Here is an 18919-nt window from a genome sequence, read left to right on the forward strand (position 1 = left end):
TGCGCGAACGCATACGCATGTGCAGTAAATACTATATGTTCAAGTACTGGTGAGGTTGAAATAAAGCTACATCTGTTGTTAAATGTTATATATATTGCTTCTTTATCACAAAATGCAGGATAAATTTAGATATCTTTATACGAAATTGTTATTTTAGTAGGGATTACATTGCGGTAGGATACTAGTGCAGTGAGACCAACAACCAATCACTGGTCATCGACCTACTGGTAGTCAGGCGGGTTTGTTTACATCTACTTTTTTCTAAGGCTGGAAAGAGATTAGTTATTGCTCTCGAGGAGTTATGGATGGCCAGAAAACTTTTACTTTGGTCATCTTCGCTCAACACATTGGCTTTTATCACTGTAGTTTTTTTTTTTTTTTTTTGCCCGAGATTCTCTACTTCTTAATTTTCTACACTAACTATGGAAAAGTAATTACACAGTTAGGTAACTGATATTAATTATCTATTAACTAATGTATATTATACACTCACGTCCGCACTTGAGATTTGCATTCCTTTTTCAAACCCGGAGGCACAAAATGTGATTTTGGAATCCCAGAAATATAAAGTTATTCCTCACAAATTACTATGTAACTACGAAACAGTTACCCTTTACGAATGTGACTAATCATCGGCGGGCAGTATACAAAAGGTCAGGTTTAGTGAAGTGTTTGATATTGCGCTTTTTTTTATTTTTTTTAACGTCCCACAATTATGCACCGAGGCTACGATAACCTGATGAATTGATGACAATGGTGGAATGAAGACAGTGGGAAGAAACATGAAAACTACAACAAAAATTACACACATAGTGTTCGTCCATTACATAGTTTACTAGGCGCCGGGTGGGATCTAACCAGGACCCCACATACTAGAGTTGAGCGATCTACCATTGTACCACCATAGCCCGTACTGAATGTTTCGTTGGGTAGGTATACATCAAATGAGTAGGAAGCATAGAGAATGGTACAAAGAACGCATCTAAATGACTCAGACGTGACCAGTGGCGTATTTACGATTTTATTTCGAGGATGGGGACTTTGCCAACTTTAGTTCTGGAAATGTGTAAATTCTGCAAGATATTTCATTTACTTTAATATAGTAAATAACATTTCGGGGGCTTAAGCCCGGAAGCTCCCCTAAATACGCCCCTGGGTGTGGCCATGTCATCAGTAAACTAGAAATGAAGCAAAGTCAAGGAATTGTGGGTAGAGAATTGGATGTGGCTTGTAGTGTAATATGACGACTGTGGAGAAGATTTTTAGGAAAGCAAAAGCATTCGAAGGCAATATGGGTCAAGTTGCCCACGTGCCACAACCAAGCGCGAGAATTGCTATCTGGCATTCCTGAAAACGTCCAACCAGCACTGCATCTGCATTAGCAGCCGCCTAGGTATCGATATCTTCCGATGGTTACGCGAGGTGTCCGTTTATGCAAGGCGACCCAGTAGAGGCGTTCCACTCACGACACAACACTAACAGAGTCGCTTAACATGGTGTCTAGCCAGCCAGAGTAGACTCAAGGACAGTCGGGTTTAGTAATCTTATTTGACGACTTCCGATTCACTGCGGTGAGTGATTCTTGACGTCTGTACATCTGGTAGTGACCGGGAACACGTCATGATCCTGCGAAACGAAACCCATGTCAGGGATTATGGTTCAGAGTGATAATGTTAGAGGCACTAACACTTCTGCGTCTGTTCTCACAGGTTACTGTGAAGGGTGTGATATACTGAGACGCTATCCTGAGAAACGCATGCATATGACTCTAGGTTTCGCCAATGCAGTAGTGGAACAAGAGGATATCACGCGTTAAGAGAGCACCATACACCCTAGATCATAATCCTATTTAATATGTCTGGGACACTCTTGGATGTCGAATTGGAATCTGAAATCCAGCTCCCCGGACTCTCGATGACCTTGGACAGTTCCTTGTACAAGACTGAAATGCATCACCTTAAGAGTTGTTGAGTGTCCTGATCTACGCTTTGCAACATTCATACTGTTATATCCTACACGTGCTTCTAATTTTTAAACAAAACTATAGCACTACTACTATGAGCAAGCACATGACAGAGATCGTCATCATCATGGCACGTGACAGAAGAGGAACAATAACGCCACCGCTGTCCATGAAGAGGGTATAAAACACGCTGCAGGACCTCCATTGGCATCAGTTTGAGCTGGTCAAATTCTCTCTCTTAGCTTGCCTGGAGATCGGAGATCTAACGTAACTGAACACTCTTAGCTTGCCTGGAGTTCTGAAGTTCCTTGCTCACCTAGCTTACCTGGAGTTCTGTGGGACCTTAACTACTCCCCTTGCTTGCCTGGAGTACTGGGAGATCCTAAACCTCAACACTAAGCTTGTATGAAGCTCTGTGGTTTCCTTACCGCACTGCTTAGCTTTGGAGTATCCTCCGCTTGGCCGCCTGGGCTTATGACACCCGTTTACCAAACTACAATCTACACACAGAACATTGTATTGATCTTCGGACCTCTATTATACTGAATTGTGTTATATTTTTATATAATTAAATTTTTATAATAAAAGGTGTAGGAGAAAGTCGAAATTCCGATGTGCTAATTGTAGTTCTTACTGCCGAAAAAAGATAATTTTGCAATACACCTTCGAGGTGATCATACCCTGTTACTGAATCTTCCGAAGATGTCAAACGGCACTGGCGTGCAATTGACAGAATAAACTGCCACAAGGCTTGTATCTTATAGTCACCATTTGCTGTGTTTCTGTGTCATATAATTTTCAGTGTAGTCCTTAGCTATGTCCTCTACAAGTCCCATTCTACAGACTGGCATCTCAGGTCTTCAACAGTGTGCCACTGGCCATAGTGTGTTTTAACTTCTGGACACGAGTGATGTATACTTGTGTGGCGGTTCTTGAGGGTAGTCACATGTATAAAAACATATTTTATCGCTACGACCTAAAGAAAGAAAGCTTGATACAACAATTAGTACATTACGTAAGCTTATAGCGATGACTTCCTTGTCAAGGTCCTAACTTCCAATCCGTATTCCTTATTATCTAATGAAATGAAATGAAATCTTTGAGTTTTACGTCCCACGGTTATGCCAGTTAGGCTAAAGGACACGGTGATGATGAGTAATGAATGAAATGGTGGAATATGGGAGGAAATGGGAGAACCCCGAGAAAACCCACGCACAAGGTGTTTGTCCACCACAAAGTTCACTTGGCGGGGGCTGGGATCGAACTCGGGACCCCAAGCACCAGAGGTGAACGCTCTACCACTGAGCCACCGCGGCCCCATTATTATCTAATGAATTAAATATCTATAATGCACTACGTATTTAGACGATATTAAATTATGTTAGAAACAGAGCATGCCTGTAACATTGAATTGCAACGTCTTCCTTTCAACCAGTGATAGAGCGCTTACCTATAGTGCATGGGGTCCCTGGTTCGATCCCGACCAAGTAAGTTTGTGGTGGACAACATCGTGTCCACGGGTTTTCTCGAAATACTCCAATTTCCTCCCACTTTTCATTCCACCATTTCTTCCATTATCATTCATTTTCCTTAATCATCGTCTCCCTTAACCTAACGGGCATAACATGGTACGTTAAACAGATTTTTTTTTTTACTCTGAAAGATTTCTACTACTGTTCACAACTTTTCCGTCTTTCACTTCGCTTACTAATGTTCATTCTTATGAACCAAGAACAATAACATTGTTAAATGAACCTAACTTTGTAGTAATAATTTAGTAACTTAATTTCAAATATTGTACCACTGTGCACAAGATTCAAGGAAGAAAAGAAAATTATGATTTTTCTTAGCTGCGGAGAAAGACTTGTTTAAAATAGCAAAGCAAACACTGGGGCCAGGCAAAAATCTTCTCTGCAAGTTCTTAAGTTACTCTTTTGCTTGGAGAAAAAAAATTAAAAAAAAAAATCACAACATAAGAATTATTGGAGCGTTTTGGGCTACGTGTACTGCAATTTAATTATCGATTTGTTCGGATGTGGAAAGGAAAGAAAGAGCAGCGAAATGAGGAGAAGAGACAAAAGGTTCTGCCACCACTGCAAAGGCACGATCCGCGAAGACTTCATTTGCACATGAAAGACTAGGGGAGAAAATTCAACTTTCCCCGCATACACAATCATCATCATCATCAACCCCTGTGAGATTATCAAAACAAAAGGGTATCCTGCTCTCCTTGCAATAATCAGCTTTTGTACTTTAATACTAAAACCATGGTCGATAAGGATGTTGCTCCTTGTGTATTCCTTGGCTTATTCATTAGTTTCATTTCAAACCTATCGAGGAAATCAAACCACTCATGGAACAAAGGTACAGTGACATAACAACGACCTCTCCTGATATATATATATATATATATAATGTAAAGGAAAAAGGAAAACGCACAGGTGATCTATCTCTGAGCCTTACATTTATGACGTCACATTCCAATCTCATTTACACAGGAAAATTACTACAATTTGAGAGATAATTACATGTCGAAGTTGATCACAAAGCTCGCAAATAGAGATATAGCAGAATAGCAGAATATGTGCTTTCGTACAGATCATAGTGAAATCTTAAACTCGTAAAGCTTGTATTTTCAATATACAGTATATTATCAATATATTTTGTGAAATCTAGTAAGCCTTTAATCTATTATCTATATCTTTTGTGAAATATTTCAAGTATTAAATATATTATCAGTGTATTTTGTGAAATATTTCAAGCCTTAAATCTATTGTCAATATCTTTTTTGAAGTCCTTCAACTCTTGGATTTATTAATATCTTTGTAAAACCTTTAAGTCTTCAATCTATTATCAATATCTTTTTTGTGAAATATTTCAAGTATTAAATGTATTATCAGTATATTTTGTGAAATATTTCAACCCATCAATCTATTATCAGGGTCTTTGTAAAATCTTTAGTCTTAAATATACTATCAATACGTTTTGTCAAATATTTCAAGTACTAAATCTATTATCAGTATATTTTATGAAATATTTCAAGTCTTACATCTGTTAATATGTTTTGTGAATTCTTCAACTCTTGAATTTACACTATTATCAAGATTTTTGTGAAACCTTTAAGATGTTAAATTTATTGTTAACATATGTTATGAAATCTTATCAAAAAGTCTTAAAATATTTCACAAAAGATATTGATAATAGATTTTAAGTATCAAGTACATTATCAGTATATTCTGTGAAATATTTCAAGTATTCAATCTATTATCAGTATATTTTATGAAATATTTCAAGTCCGAATCAAATCTATTATCAATATATTTTGTGAAATATTTCAAGTACTAAATCTATTATCAGTATATTTTATGAAATATTTCAAGTCTGAATCAAATCTATTATCAATATATTTTGTGAAATATTTAAATATCAAATCTATTGTCAGTATATTTTATGAAATATTTCAAGTCTGATTTAAATCTATTATCAATATATTTTGCGGAATCTTTCAACTCTTAAACCTATTATTGTTGATGTAAGAACATTAACCCTTAATTACTAACCATTTGTATAATCACATTATTACTAACTCCGGGTGTATTTTCACCCTATGTTCAATGCAGCAGTCAAACTTCAGACGTCTGTACACTTCCAGTGCCAGTAGCACACTGAGTGATAAGAAAAAAATAAAATACACCGAAATATAGTTTTGTAGGTGCTAACCTCTTTTGGCGGTAAACTAAAATAATTCTCTTAGGTGTTTTTTCACCCTGACTTAATAATTAAGGGTTAAGTAGGTGCAAAATGCAGCTTGGTAGGTAAAAAGAGGCAATCTAAATTAGAATAGCCTGTGGTGTTAGTTCATATTTACTAGGTTCTTAGTATCTCACTTGGCTGTTAGTTACAGAAGGCTCAATTGTAATTATTATAGGTTTGAGAAGTTATTAAGATGAATAATGGATTCATGACAGAAGTGTGAGCTTGTTGATAATTAAGGAATAATTGCTTGATGACAGAAACTCGGGTTTAAAGAAATAAATATGGTATTTGTATAGAAGTAGTTTGTTGTTTGCTTTTTCCTGCAGCACAACTAGTTGCTTTGTAGGCATAACTATTATGAAGAATCCTACTGATACTTGATACGTATGATATGACTGCAAATCTTAGATATACCATTTGGTGATTTATTACTAGTTAGAAGCAAGTATTAGTTAGTATCTATACATTGACCAGACTGCACATAACTTCAAACTTAATTACAATTATCAATGTTCTTTGTGATATATTTCAGAAATTTAATCTGTTATCAATATCTTTTGTGAAATGTTTCAAGTCTTAATCTAATCAATATTGTGTGTGTGTGTGTGTGTGTGTGTGTGTGTGTGTGTGTGTGTGTGTGTGTGTGTGTGTGTGTGTGTGTCTGTGTCTGTGAAATATTTCAAGTATATTATCAACATCTACGAAATCTTCCAAGTTTTAAATCTATTAGCAATGTTTTTGTTAAATATTTCAGATATTAAAAATAATATTAGTATATTCTGTGAAATATTTCAGATATTAAAAATGATATTAGTACATTCTCTGAAATATTTTAGATATTAAAAATGATATTAGTACATTCTGTGAAATATTTCAGGCATTAAAAATATTAGTACATTCTGTGAAATATTTCAGGTATTAAAAATGATATTAGTACATTCTGTGAAATATTTCAGGTATTAAAAATGATATTAGTACATTCTGTGAAATATTTCAGGTATTAAAATGATATTAGTACATTCTGTGAAATATTTCAGGTATTAAAATGATATTAGTACATTCTGTGAAATATTTCAGGTATTAAAAATGATATTAGTACATTCTGTGAAATATTTCAGGTATTAAAATGATATTAGTACATTTTGTGAAATATTTCAGGTATTAAAAATGATATTAGTACCTTCTGTGAAATATTTCAGACATTAAAAATGATATTAGTACATTCTGTGAAATATTTCAGGTATTAAAAATGATATTAGTACATTTTGTGAAATATTTCAAAATGTACTAAAATGTGGACGGACGTGTCGCGCAATCGCATACTACGTGTCGCAAAATTTTAAAAGTGACAACGCATTCAATAATGAGTTAAAAACCATTTTGAGACAGACTATAACCAGTTGACGTTTCCAGCGGCAGCATAATGCTCGGTACTAATAATACCACTATTTTTTAAAAAGCTTACAGTCTTAGATTATTTTAATAAAAATACTATCTATATATTAAAATGCTACATTTATATGTTTGTGTTTTTTTAAAAAAAGAAAGTTTATGTGGATGTTTATATGATTGTGGTCAATCCTTTCGACAATGAGATCTCGGAAACTACGGGCTCTAGAAAGATGACGTTTTCACTGATCGATTGGAGATTTTGTGTAGATTGTCCAGTTAAAAAGCATGGCCATTATTTGTTTATTACATTTTTTATGGTACACTGGAAGTGTTGAAATTAAAAAATAAACTAAAGCAACTTATCCTACGCGTTATACATTCCAACACCACACGGTTGTATACAGGGGTTACATATGTCTCAGGCGTTTGTTTCAAGGCCAAATAATGAAAAAGGAAGGATAACCATTTCTGCAGTCTAAGATGAATCTTTATTGTTTGGAGTGTTTTGCTCAATGAGCACCATATATCACTGACATTATAATTAAATTAATTGGGCGTGTAATGTATTTGCTTATTACATACTGCATGGAAGAAGAAAGAAAACACTGATCATACATGAATTAGAAACTCCAACCGGAAGTAGGCTCAAATCTTGCAAATGGTGCGAGATATTTAAAAAATAATTGAAAAATATCCCCTTTATAGTACCCCTTGCCCATATTTATCAAGACGTCTTTCACTTGTGTCTGTAAAGGGACATGTACAGATGTTGTGAGGAATGACAAAGAGATTCATGCTTATATGTGAATGATGTGCTGTGTAGAGAGCGCAGGTTCAGCTAGTTTTAATAAAAATCATCCAAGTGTGCCGCGATGTGGTTAGTGAGCGAAGTGTCATCAGTTATAAAAAGGTTGGAAACTACTGAGTTAAGAAAGGTATTTGCATGGAAATAAATATGATATTATCTTTTATTTGCTGGCCATATTGTTTGAAGGTGACTTTTTTTTTGCCCTTTCTTTGTACCTTGTACTTAACGGATATGACGTCATTCTTTGACTTGTCCATAGTGTGAATACTTCTCTTTGTAGAAGCTATTTAGTACGACAGCAGACAATCAAATCCTTTGGCAGGAAGTTTCAGGAACTCTAAAAGTTTCTCGAAAAGCAGGGTTTATGTACACAGAAGGAAAACGCTCTGGAGAAGTAGTGCTACAACAAGGATAAATTTCACGAAAGTAAACTTCACTACAATGTACACTAGAGCGGCACAAGTTCCATCTTGTTTTCGGCTGGAATCACTTGTTACCCACAACCCTCCACTGTCTTTTGCGTTGGTAAACTAGATTAGACTAATTGTGAATATGTTGAATTCCACGAATACATCCCTTGATCATGGATGCTCTTCAACGTAACATGTACCCTCTTCCTTAATGAATGAAATTGTTGAGCTTTAAGTGCACTCTTCACCACATAATTGCACGTTTTCAAATGTATTAGGGTTTTGTTATAGCCTCTATTAATTATATGTGTAAAGGTAACTTGCTTTAATGTTCGCTTATCTACAATTTCAATCCGGTGTGTTGGTCGTGGATCCTTCCTATGTAGATTGCGTGTCAAAAGGGCCTGGACAAAAGGGTGAGGACAGAAAAAACAGAGTCAAAAGGGCCCTGCGACAAAAGAGTTCCGATAAAAAGAGCCCGAGTAAAAACGGCTCCACGATTAAAATGTCTGAGATCAAAGCAGTCGTGGAAATCAGGAGGACACGAGGGGATGGCATCCCCTTAATAAGCTAAAGTTAGGATTAGAATTAGGAATTCTGGGTTGTCGGCATCGAAGGTCATGTTAGCCCGTCGCATATGAGGGATGATGTCCCTCGGCGAGCACACTATCCGATGAAAGGGAACGAAGAAAGGATTGGGGAAGGAAGCAGCATGGGATTAATATGTTAGGTACCACCCCGGCATGTGCCTGGTGTGAATGAGGAAAATTCAGAAAAGCCTCACCGGGAATCAAAATCGGGACCGCCCGCACCAAAGGTAATACCATTCGCGACTACGCCATGTGGGGCCACTACTAAGCTAAAGTGTTTGTCCAAAAGAAGGAAGAACATCAGTAGTTATTAGTAACAAACAGGAAACTTGAGTGGTGATTTTGATTTTGTTTGATAGTTGTGTGTTCTGAAACAACCTTTCTAATGAAAATTTGTTTGCATACCCGTCTCCCTGGGCTTGGATTCTCGTGACATAGCCCCATCACACTATATCTAATAATGACTGTCTTCTTGGTTCTGCAATTCCATTTCCACCGCTAGGTCAAAGTCCAAAAATACTTATTAGTGTGAAAAAACATCCTGTAGAGATCATCCGTTTAATTTTGTTTTAAGAACATACATGTGGATCTATATACAGAGTTAGTCAAAAGTGTAGTAATAACGACACACGGATGTAGGACCGGCCAGTAATAATGACACACGTGGATGGAGGAAAAGTAAATGTTGCAATTGATATTATTGCAAAAACTACATTGATTGAGTGTGTGGCCATTATGGAAGCCATCTTGAATTCCGCTATATTGTATATCACACAATATTTAAAACGCAAAGGATGTTTTGACATTTCAACTTAGGCTTGAATATTCCCACAAATGAGATTGTGAACTCACTTTTCACCCAATTGCTCTCTGTTTATGAGATAGAGTGTGCTATGTTTGACATTTGTATCTAATAGTAAAAGGTATTTGGACACGCAGGAACAAAGAGATGCATGGACGGAGGAAAAGCAGCAAATGTTAGAAGTTGGTGCAAAGATTGAGTTGAATGATTGTATGCACATCATGGCAGCCATCTTTAATTCTGCATATTGGATATAACCAAGGACGCCCATCAGGGGGGCAAGGTGGGGCGCTTGCCTCCTTAGAGGAAATTGTACTTCAGAATATCGAAAATCCAATATAATTTTTGCATTAGTTAGAGCAAAATTTGAAACTATTTTTGAAACGTCGCTTATATTTGCCCCCCCCCCCTTGGAAACCAAAACATGGGCGCCCTTGGATATAACATAATATTTTTAAATAGAAAGAGGTATGTGCGTCACACCAATTAGACTAGAATGTTCCTACAAACGAGAATATGAACTGAATTTTGACCGATCGCTATTCGTTCACGAGCTAGCGTATGCTACGTTTGACATTTGTTTCTAGTAGAAGAAAGTATCGAAACAGGCAACTAAGAACGAGGGACGTTAGTCGTGTTTTTCACGTTTCTGCTCGTTTCTTGAACCGTGTGTCGAAACCGTTTCTTGATGTCTCTTACCAGTTTTGTCCTAATGCGTCTCAGACAGACAGGCAGACAGATGGAAAGAATAATTGTCAACATTGCACTACGTATGCTAGCATATTTTCAAGGTATAATAATAATAATAATAATAATAATAATAATAATAATAATAATAATAATAATAATAATAATAATAATAATAATAATAATAATGTATTTCTTCGTAATCGAAAAAGTTTAGTGCCTCAAAATAAATAAAAGATAAAAGCCAGCGAACTAAATTCTCCGGCTCTCATTTAAGAAATTAAATGTCATGATAGTTACTGCTGGAACATTTATTTTTGAAATGGGAACAAATTTATGAGTATAATATCCGTTTTGGGAAAATATCCGAAAATAAAATCAAACAAACTTACTCGCAAGAGTAACTACTTCTTGTGCATTTTCTCACGAAAAATTACATACGTCATATTATACGATTGTTAATTAAATATTTATTTATGAAATATGACCAAAATTACCTGAACAGTTTATTTAAGAAAATCATCTGAAAGTAGGTTATCCGCAAGAGTAAACTACCCATTGTGGATATTATCTTGTGAGTTATAACTTGCACTAGATTGTAGAACTGTTAACGAAATATTTGTTCATGAACTATGAGTAAAGCTTCCGCTTGAAAGACATTTAGCCCCAAGAGAAGAGTATCCCTTGTTAATCTTTCAGGAGAAATGACCTAACTAACTCTATGGTCTATGGAACCCGGAGGTTCAATGCCGCGTTCACAAAAGCTCTCCAATCACGTCTGTCTTTGGCCAACTGGATCCATTTTCTACTTTGTATTCCAATTTTTGCGACATCCATCCCAATATTGTCTTCCCATCTGCGCCTACGTCTTCCTAATGGTCGTTTTCCGATTGGATTTCCAGTTAAAACTTTGAAAGCGTTCCTACTTTCTTCCATTGTGGGTACATGGCCTGTCCACCCGAGTCTCCTAGATTTGATGAGGGTTTATGAGAATTATATCAGAACTAGTTCTTGATGTAAAGGAAGAGCTGTATTTGTGCTTCCATCGACTGGTAAAAAGCTTTTGACCGGGTCAATTGGATGAAACTTCTGAAAACACTTAAAGAAATCGGGGTCAACTGGAGAGACCGACGACTCATTTGCAACCTGTACATGGGACAAGTGAAGTTGCGCTTGAATGAAAGAGAAACCAATAGTGTGGAGATTGAAAGAGGAGTGAGATAAGGACGTAGTATGTCGCCTCCAATTATTCAACATTTACAGTGAATATTTAATTAAAGAAGCATTAATGGGAATTGGGAATTTCAAGATTGGAGGGCGGATCATTAACAAGATTAGGTATGCAGATGATACGGTTGTTATAGATAGAACCGAAGAACCTACAGGAGATGTTTAACAAAATAGTTGCCGATGGGAAACTATATGGAATGGAAATCAACATCGAAAAATCCAAAGTCATGAAAATATCGCAAGGAAACGCGCTCTTATGGGTCTGAGTAAAGCAAAAGCACTTGAAAAGGTCGGTCATTTCAAGCATCTGGGAAGTATTTTGATGAAAGACGCGTACTGCACCAAAGAGATCAGGTCAAGAATTGCCATACATAAGCAAGAATTCAACAAGAAAAGGTCAATCTTAACTAGCAGGCTTAATATTGAACTAAGGAAGAAATTTGCCATGTGCTATGTATGGAGAATTGGACTTTAAGGTTCAGACACTTGAACATTAAGGAAATTAGAGAAGAAATATTTAGAAAGCTTCGAAATGTAGTGTTGGAGGAAGGTGGAAAAGATAAAATGGACAGAGAGAATAACAAATGAAGATGTTTTGAAACGGATAGAAGAGAAGAGGACACTTTTAGCCAGCATCCTTCGTAGGAAGGCCAATTGGATTGGAGACACAACTTGTATAAAGAAATTGTCTTGTTCATACCGCCACAGAAAGAGAGGGAAGGAAAGAGAGGAATAGGAAGAAGAAAAACACAACTGATCGATGATTTGAGAAATAGAAGAAAATATTGGGAGTTAAAAGAGGAAGCTGAAGATCGAGAAACGTGGAAGAAACATTTCCAGGCCTAGAAATTGTTTTCTTCACAGCGCCATAGAAGGAAAGATGGAAGGAAAGCGAGGAATAGGAAGAAGAAGAACACAACTGATCGATGATTTGAGAAATAGAAGAAAATATTGGGAGTTAAAAGAGGAAGCTGAAGATCGAGAAGCGTGGAAGAAACATTTCCAGACCCCACACCTAAAATTCAAAAAAAAAAAAAAAAAAGTCCCAGGACCTGCAAAAAGGCAGAATACTTGATAATAATAATACGTTTAACAGTGTGATGTCTAAACGAGATTACATCGAGATAACGGACAGACGGACGGGCATTCAAAAATCTTTTTTTTTTGACATGTTAGGGGCCCATGAAGCTTGTCAACTTGTTGAAATCTAGAATTCGCTTTTCCTTCATGTATACCATACTTTCTTCTCTTCCATCGTCGTCTCTCCGAAGTAAGAATCCAATGCTTCTGAAAAATATTACAAAATGCATACGTTGTTTATCTCTTCTGCCGACGTTGTGTGAGATACTTTCCCGCCGTCTTCCAAGAGAAACACGAAAGCAGGCATCTATTGAACTCAACAGAGGACGAGATGGGAGTTCCTTTTCGATCTCTTTTTCCCATTTTGCACAGCAGGAAACGCCATCAAAGAAAGAAAGAAAGAAAAAAAAAGAGGCTGGATGGAAGAAGGTTTTTCGTGACAAGTAAATGAAATATTTCACACTTGCAGGATCGATGAATCCAATATTGTGATTGGTTGACATTCTCCCAAGAACGGAAACATCAAAGATTAACGACGGTTTTTTTTTTCGCTTTTATTTTTCTTTCCAATATGAACTTTTAAAATGGAGGTTCGTCATCACCGCTCATCACTTGTTAACAACGTCCGCAAAACGAAAGTTGTTCGAGAAACAAATTCCACCAAAATATAGACCCCGTTCAGACTATATGGTTAGCGTACGCGCGGCTACGACCGAGAAACACGGGTTTGATTTCCAATAGGAGCTGTTGTGATTCGAATCCAGTGTTTCTTCCAGACATGTTTTTGGGGGACACTGCCCCCCCTCCGGACGAGACCAAAACAATACGTCTATAATATAATAATAAATAATATAGTACCAGCAGTGCCCTCCAGAATACTACGTGTGCCCCCCTGGAACACTTTTTGAAAGAACGACTGTTCGGATCGCACGTTAAGCTGTAGATTTACATCCCACATCACTAACCTTTGTTCGTAAACATAGAAGAGGCTTTCGATAATTAGTAGATTAAACGCTTTAAAAATACCAGAATACTTATTGAATAGGATACACGAATTGGCCAATAAGTTGAGCCGCTGGTAATCTCCCAAAGCTCCATTGACAATAGGCAGAATCGTAGTCTCTTAAAATTTAAAAAATCAAAACATAAAGATGCCGAAAAGAACGCGATTTGAGAATAAAAATTTAAAATGTTAGAGAAAATTAAAACTTGGACAACTTAGGCAAATATTTTCCGACATAGTAAATCTAGTTAGGTAAGAAACAAGTACAACGGTCGTTCAAGGTTCACCGGGATTTTCGTATGTAAATAATCGATGAATAGCCGGATCATGATTAAACTTGCGGGCGACGTAATGTATTCCTTCTCGAGTAACTAGCGTCCGGCATGACGTATTCGGCGCATGCGCATCAGTTGTAGCGAACATGGCGGCAAGCAGTGTGTCTGTGGCTGTGGAGCAGCGATGTGTAATCAAATTTCTTGTGAAGGAGAAAGTTAAACCAGCTGAGATTTTCAGAAGATAGCAAACACAGTACGGTGAACAAACGATGTCACGGACAAGAGTGTACGAGTGGTGTGAACAGTTTCGCGAAGGACGGGAGCTGCAGTCCGCTGGAAAGATCATGGCAAGTGTCTTCTGGGACATGAAGGGTGTTATCCATGTGGATTTTCTGGACAAAGAGAGCGCAATTAATGCCCAGTATTACTCCACATTGTTGAGTGGTGCTGTACGAATGTCCATTCGCAAGAAAAGGCCTGGGATATTGTCTGGAAGTGTCATTCTTCTCTATGACAATGTCCGCCCTCACACTACCAATGTGATAACAACAACTCTGGCCGAAATGCGCTGGGAAGTTCTGCCCTATCCCCTCTACAGTCCAGATATAGCACCCATTGATAATATTTTTGCACCCCTTAAGGACCACCTGGGAGGGAATAATTTCACGACAGATGCAGCACTGCGGAACGATGTCATCCAGTGGCTACGACAACAACCAAGTTCTTTCTACACCAAAGGAATCAGGGAGCTGCCACAACAATGGCAACGGTGCCTCGACGCGCACGGAGAATACTTTGAAAAGCTGATATAATTTGGTGCTTCTTGTGCTATTTGTTTCCTCTGAAAAAATAAGTCCCGGTCAAACTTGAACGACTCTTTTATAATAACATCAATTTTTGAAAGTTTGAATTTAACCAGTTAATATTACAATATCTAGAAAATAAAATCTTAAAGTTGTAGCTTACATTATTCGTAGCGTACATTATGATTTCTATCGAATTACCCAGTATCTATAGAAGCATAAAATTATTTTTCGGCGAATGCTCAATATGAGAATAAAAATATTAAGTTACTTTAGTATTCGATTAATTTTAATATTTCAAAACATAATAAACGAGTTTAAGACAAAGTGGCGTCAAAACTCGAAATTCTGCTTCGAACTCCCATTTCGTGCAATTATTTTATTTAATACAAGTAATATTTTAGATTCATTTCCTTTTGTACTCAATTTTTATATGCGTCAGCGTATTTATTATCTTCCACTTATTTACTTTGTAGCAATATATCATTTCGTGCAGGCGGAGTTGGACTTATGCCCGCGCCATTTTGGTTGCGACTTGTGCCGTGACTTATGAATATTTAGTGGAATATAACTTAATACAACTTCTCAACTTTGGGATAATGATAGTGTTTTAGTCGACTTGGCCAAAGTGCTGCGACTGTAATCTTAAAAGCACCTTACCCTGAATGAATGATTCAAAAGAATAAGTACATGTAAATGCAAATTTTAAACAACTACTCACGTACTGCAGACTTATACACATAATTCGACAATGAATCCTAGACAATTACTTACCTGAAAAAGAAAAGAGAAAAAAATTACAAAACCAAAAGAAAACTAAACGGATTTTATTATACAGGGTGTTTAAAAAGAACTCCCTAGTTTTAAATATAAATTTAATTGGGAAATGAATGAAAACTTACATCAATAAGTACATATCATGAAAGAGAATTCCTTCAAGTTTTATTTAATGTTGGTAGACTTCAACGTGGGATCCATTTGTGGCCCTGCACACGTCGAGACGATATTCCACTTCTCGCACGTATTCACCAACATTTCAGGTGTAACTTTAGCGAATTACGTTTAGTTTTTGCTGTAGGTGGTTCATCACCATACTGACGTCTAAAATTACGTTGCACTGTTATACTGACTCAGTTTTCACAAGCCAAATAACACACTGCGCTTTCTGTTGCGGAGTACACATTGTTGCTGAGTTGCTCTGCACTGCACGCCTGCCTGGACTGAACTGAGGAAACAGAGGAAAAAACAGCACTGGTGCCGTTTCAAGGTCTAGCAGACCTACCAACTGCAGGGGAGCCAAACTTGGAGAGTTGATGAATCAAACACCACAAACTAGAATAGTGTATGTTACTTTGTACAGATTCTAGGACACATTAAAACTAAGGAGTTCTTTTTCAAACACACTGTATTATAATTTACCACATAAGATATTTATTTCTCCAAGTTATTAAATGGGCGAATTGACCTGATTAATGAATATTGTTTCATAAACTTGTGATAGTCAATGTAGTAATTATGTAACGATTTTTATTATTGAATATTTAAGAATAAGCAGAATGATAAGTACACGAATATAAGAATTATCTACAGGGTGTTTCAAAATAAACACCGACAACATTTGGGAGGTGATTCATGGTACCAAGATAAGACAAACAGTATAGACCAACCTGGATGCACAAATGCTTCCTTTCGAAGTTATAGGCTGCCGAAAACTTGAAAAAATGAAATTTAGAGGTCCATGGCTCTAAAACTATGGGACCTACCGTAATCGGGTCAAGACTTCACTTAGGAACTAATATGTACTCTATACAAAAATACATGCTTCAAAATCGTAAGGTACTCACGCAAATTTTTATAGAGGGAGCTTAGCTACGAACATATAATCTGAAGTACTCATTAACTACCTCTATAAAAATTGTTGCAGAAGTACCGTAAGATTCTAAAACTTGGATATTTTAATAGGGCACATACTAGTTGTTAAGTGAAGTTTTAACCCCACTACTGTACGCCTCATAGTTTTGGAGCTATAGACCTTCAAAGTTTTTTTGTTTTTTTTTTTTTCGACAGCCTGTAACTCCGAAAGGAAGCATTTGTCCATCCAGGTTGGTCGATACTTTTTGTGTTATCTTGGTGTCAGGAATCCTCCCAAACGTGGTCGGTGTAGTTTTGAAACACCCTGTATACATGAATATAAGAATATTGAATATTTTGATAGGACGAATGTAACTGAATGAAAAAATAACCTTATGACTTCATAGCTGCATAACGGGTAGTAATGTAATACTGATAATGATTGTAGATAGTAATGAACATAGACACCTAAGAAAGATTTCAGCTTCACCAACCAACAGGTACAGTATGTGCTAGGCTTTACTCAGTGCATAAGACAATTCACTAGGAAGTACAAAACTTCATACACTATAAGTTAAACTCAATTAAATATTCTTTCCACTTTCATTTATAAGATTTTATTAACGAACCTCTCGCTAAGATCCCCAAATTAGAACCCAATTAAAGTAAATCTTATACAGAGTGGCCAAAATATTAGGTATACCCCCCTGCATTGATCAAGCATAACATTCTAGTTTATGGGTTTATTTGCTACGGCTATTCCGAGCTTAAGACGTAAGTAAAAACACATTAAGAACAGATAATAAAGAAACTAAGTCTACTTGATGGATAACAATAAGAAATGATATAAAATGCAATGAGCTGATCAGTACAGTACTCTATACGTACTTTTGGGCCACCCTGTATTTCAACATTACTTATTTATGTAAGGAAAGGAGTTTTGAAGCTTGATTCAGCATGCGGTATCACCAGGTTCGACGTGTTTACTTTATCCGTCCCGTTGGAGGAGGAAGAGGAAAGCATGAACGAGGAAAATTTGATATACTGTATAAGTAACCAAAGGTCTTTTGTTTGTTGCAACAGACGGTACAGTGATTGGCTACTTACATTCACACACACACAGTAGTTCAACTTGCTCACAAGTCAGTAACGTTTAAAAACAGTTGCTGGTGTATTTTTTACTTATATGAGTTATTCAAGGTCATTTCATGCTGTTTTCTTCGCTTCTGAACTGAATTGAATCATTGTGATCTGAAAATGGATGACGCGAAGAAAAACATTGTCTTTGGTTCATAATTGTTTCATTGTATGTAATAAGTTTGGGGGGCACCGTAGTTTGGTGGTTAGACCGTTGGACTCACGTCCGCGTGGTCCCGGGTCCGATTTCCGGCAGTGTTTCTTACAGAAAAATATTCCAGGGGGCACTGATGGTAGTATCCTATATTATTATATTATAGACTATTATTTTGGTCTCATCCGGCGGGGGCACTCTCAGAGTTAATGGAGGGGAGCAAGCCGTATCCAGGGGGTCTAGGGGCCCGTCACCCTAAATTTTTGCTGCCCCCGCTAAAATTTTCATGGTAGGATTGCAAATGAATTATAATATGCTGATGAACAACAATATAGTTGGATTGACCCCCCTACTTTCAGCTGCCCCCCCTACATTTTTGGGCTGGCTACCGGCCTGGAGGGGAGGCAGTGCTCACCCCAAAAAACATGTCTGGAAGAAACACTGATTTCCGGCCGGTGCTTCCCAATTTTCGGCGTCCACCCAGCGTCGTGAAGCAAAACTGGGGTGTCATGTGAAAAGAAGAGGTGACAACCACTATAAATATACCACATTGACTTGATCCGTAGTCTTCCGTCGCAAGCGCTGCTATCGGCTGAAGGAATTCCACTCACTTTCTCTCGCTTAGCAACAGCTGAACCCTTATTGGCTCAACGCATGGGTGTGTGAGGGTGTGAGCTTTAGTTTGCATTTTTACCACGGCTCAAGACATTTTGGCAGCACAATAGGTGTAGAAAGCTCCTGATGCGCCTGTTTGAAACAAGGTGACCACGTGCTCACCACTAAGTTGGACGTAGTTTAGTAGATGGCGTTGGAGCAGGCTTAGGCCCACAAAATGGGCTCTTACGTCAAATGCTTTGGTTTGGTTTATGGAATAAGTGGCGTAAAAATCACGACAGAAGATCATGCCATGGAACGTATAGAAGAAAATAGGCAGTCAACTGAAGTGCAAACATACGTACAGGTATCTGTATTAACAGT

The 18919-nt window shown here is 37.1% G+C and overlaps 1 protein-coding gene across 6 annotated transcripts in view; it reads right to left on the bottom strand.

Moving 5' to 3' along the window:
- Positions 1–18919, bottom strand: part of LOC145684445 (cyclic AMP receptor-like protein A) — a 339973-nt gene that overhangs the window by 149366 nt on the left and 171688 nt on the right. Inside the window, exon 2 of one of the 6 annotated variants that reach the window (XM_081756833.1) lies at positions 15521–15573. The exons of the other annotated variants lie outside the window; for them this stretch is intronic. Within the exon in view, the coding sequence (XP_081612959.1) occupies positions 15521–15541 (21 nt within the window). The 5' untranslated portion in view covers positions 15542–15573. The remainder of the gene's footprint in view (positions 1–15520; positions 15574–18919) is intronic. 6 annotated transcript variants of the gene reach the window in all.

This window comes from Thermobia domestica, chromosome 4, assembly GCF_964235325.1.
Source record: "Thermobia domestica chromosome 4, izTheDome1.hap1.1, whole genome shotgun sequence".
In the NCBI taxonomy this organism is placed as follows: Eukaryota; Metazoa; Arthropoda; class Insecta; order Zygentoma; family Lepismatidae; genus Thermobia; species Thermobia domestica.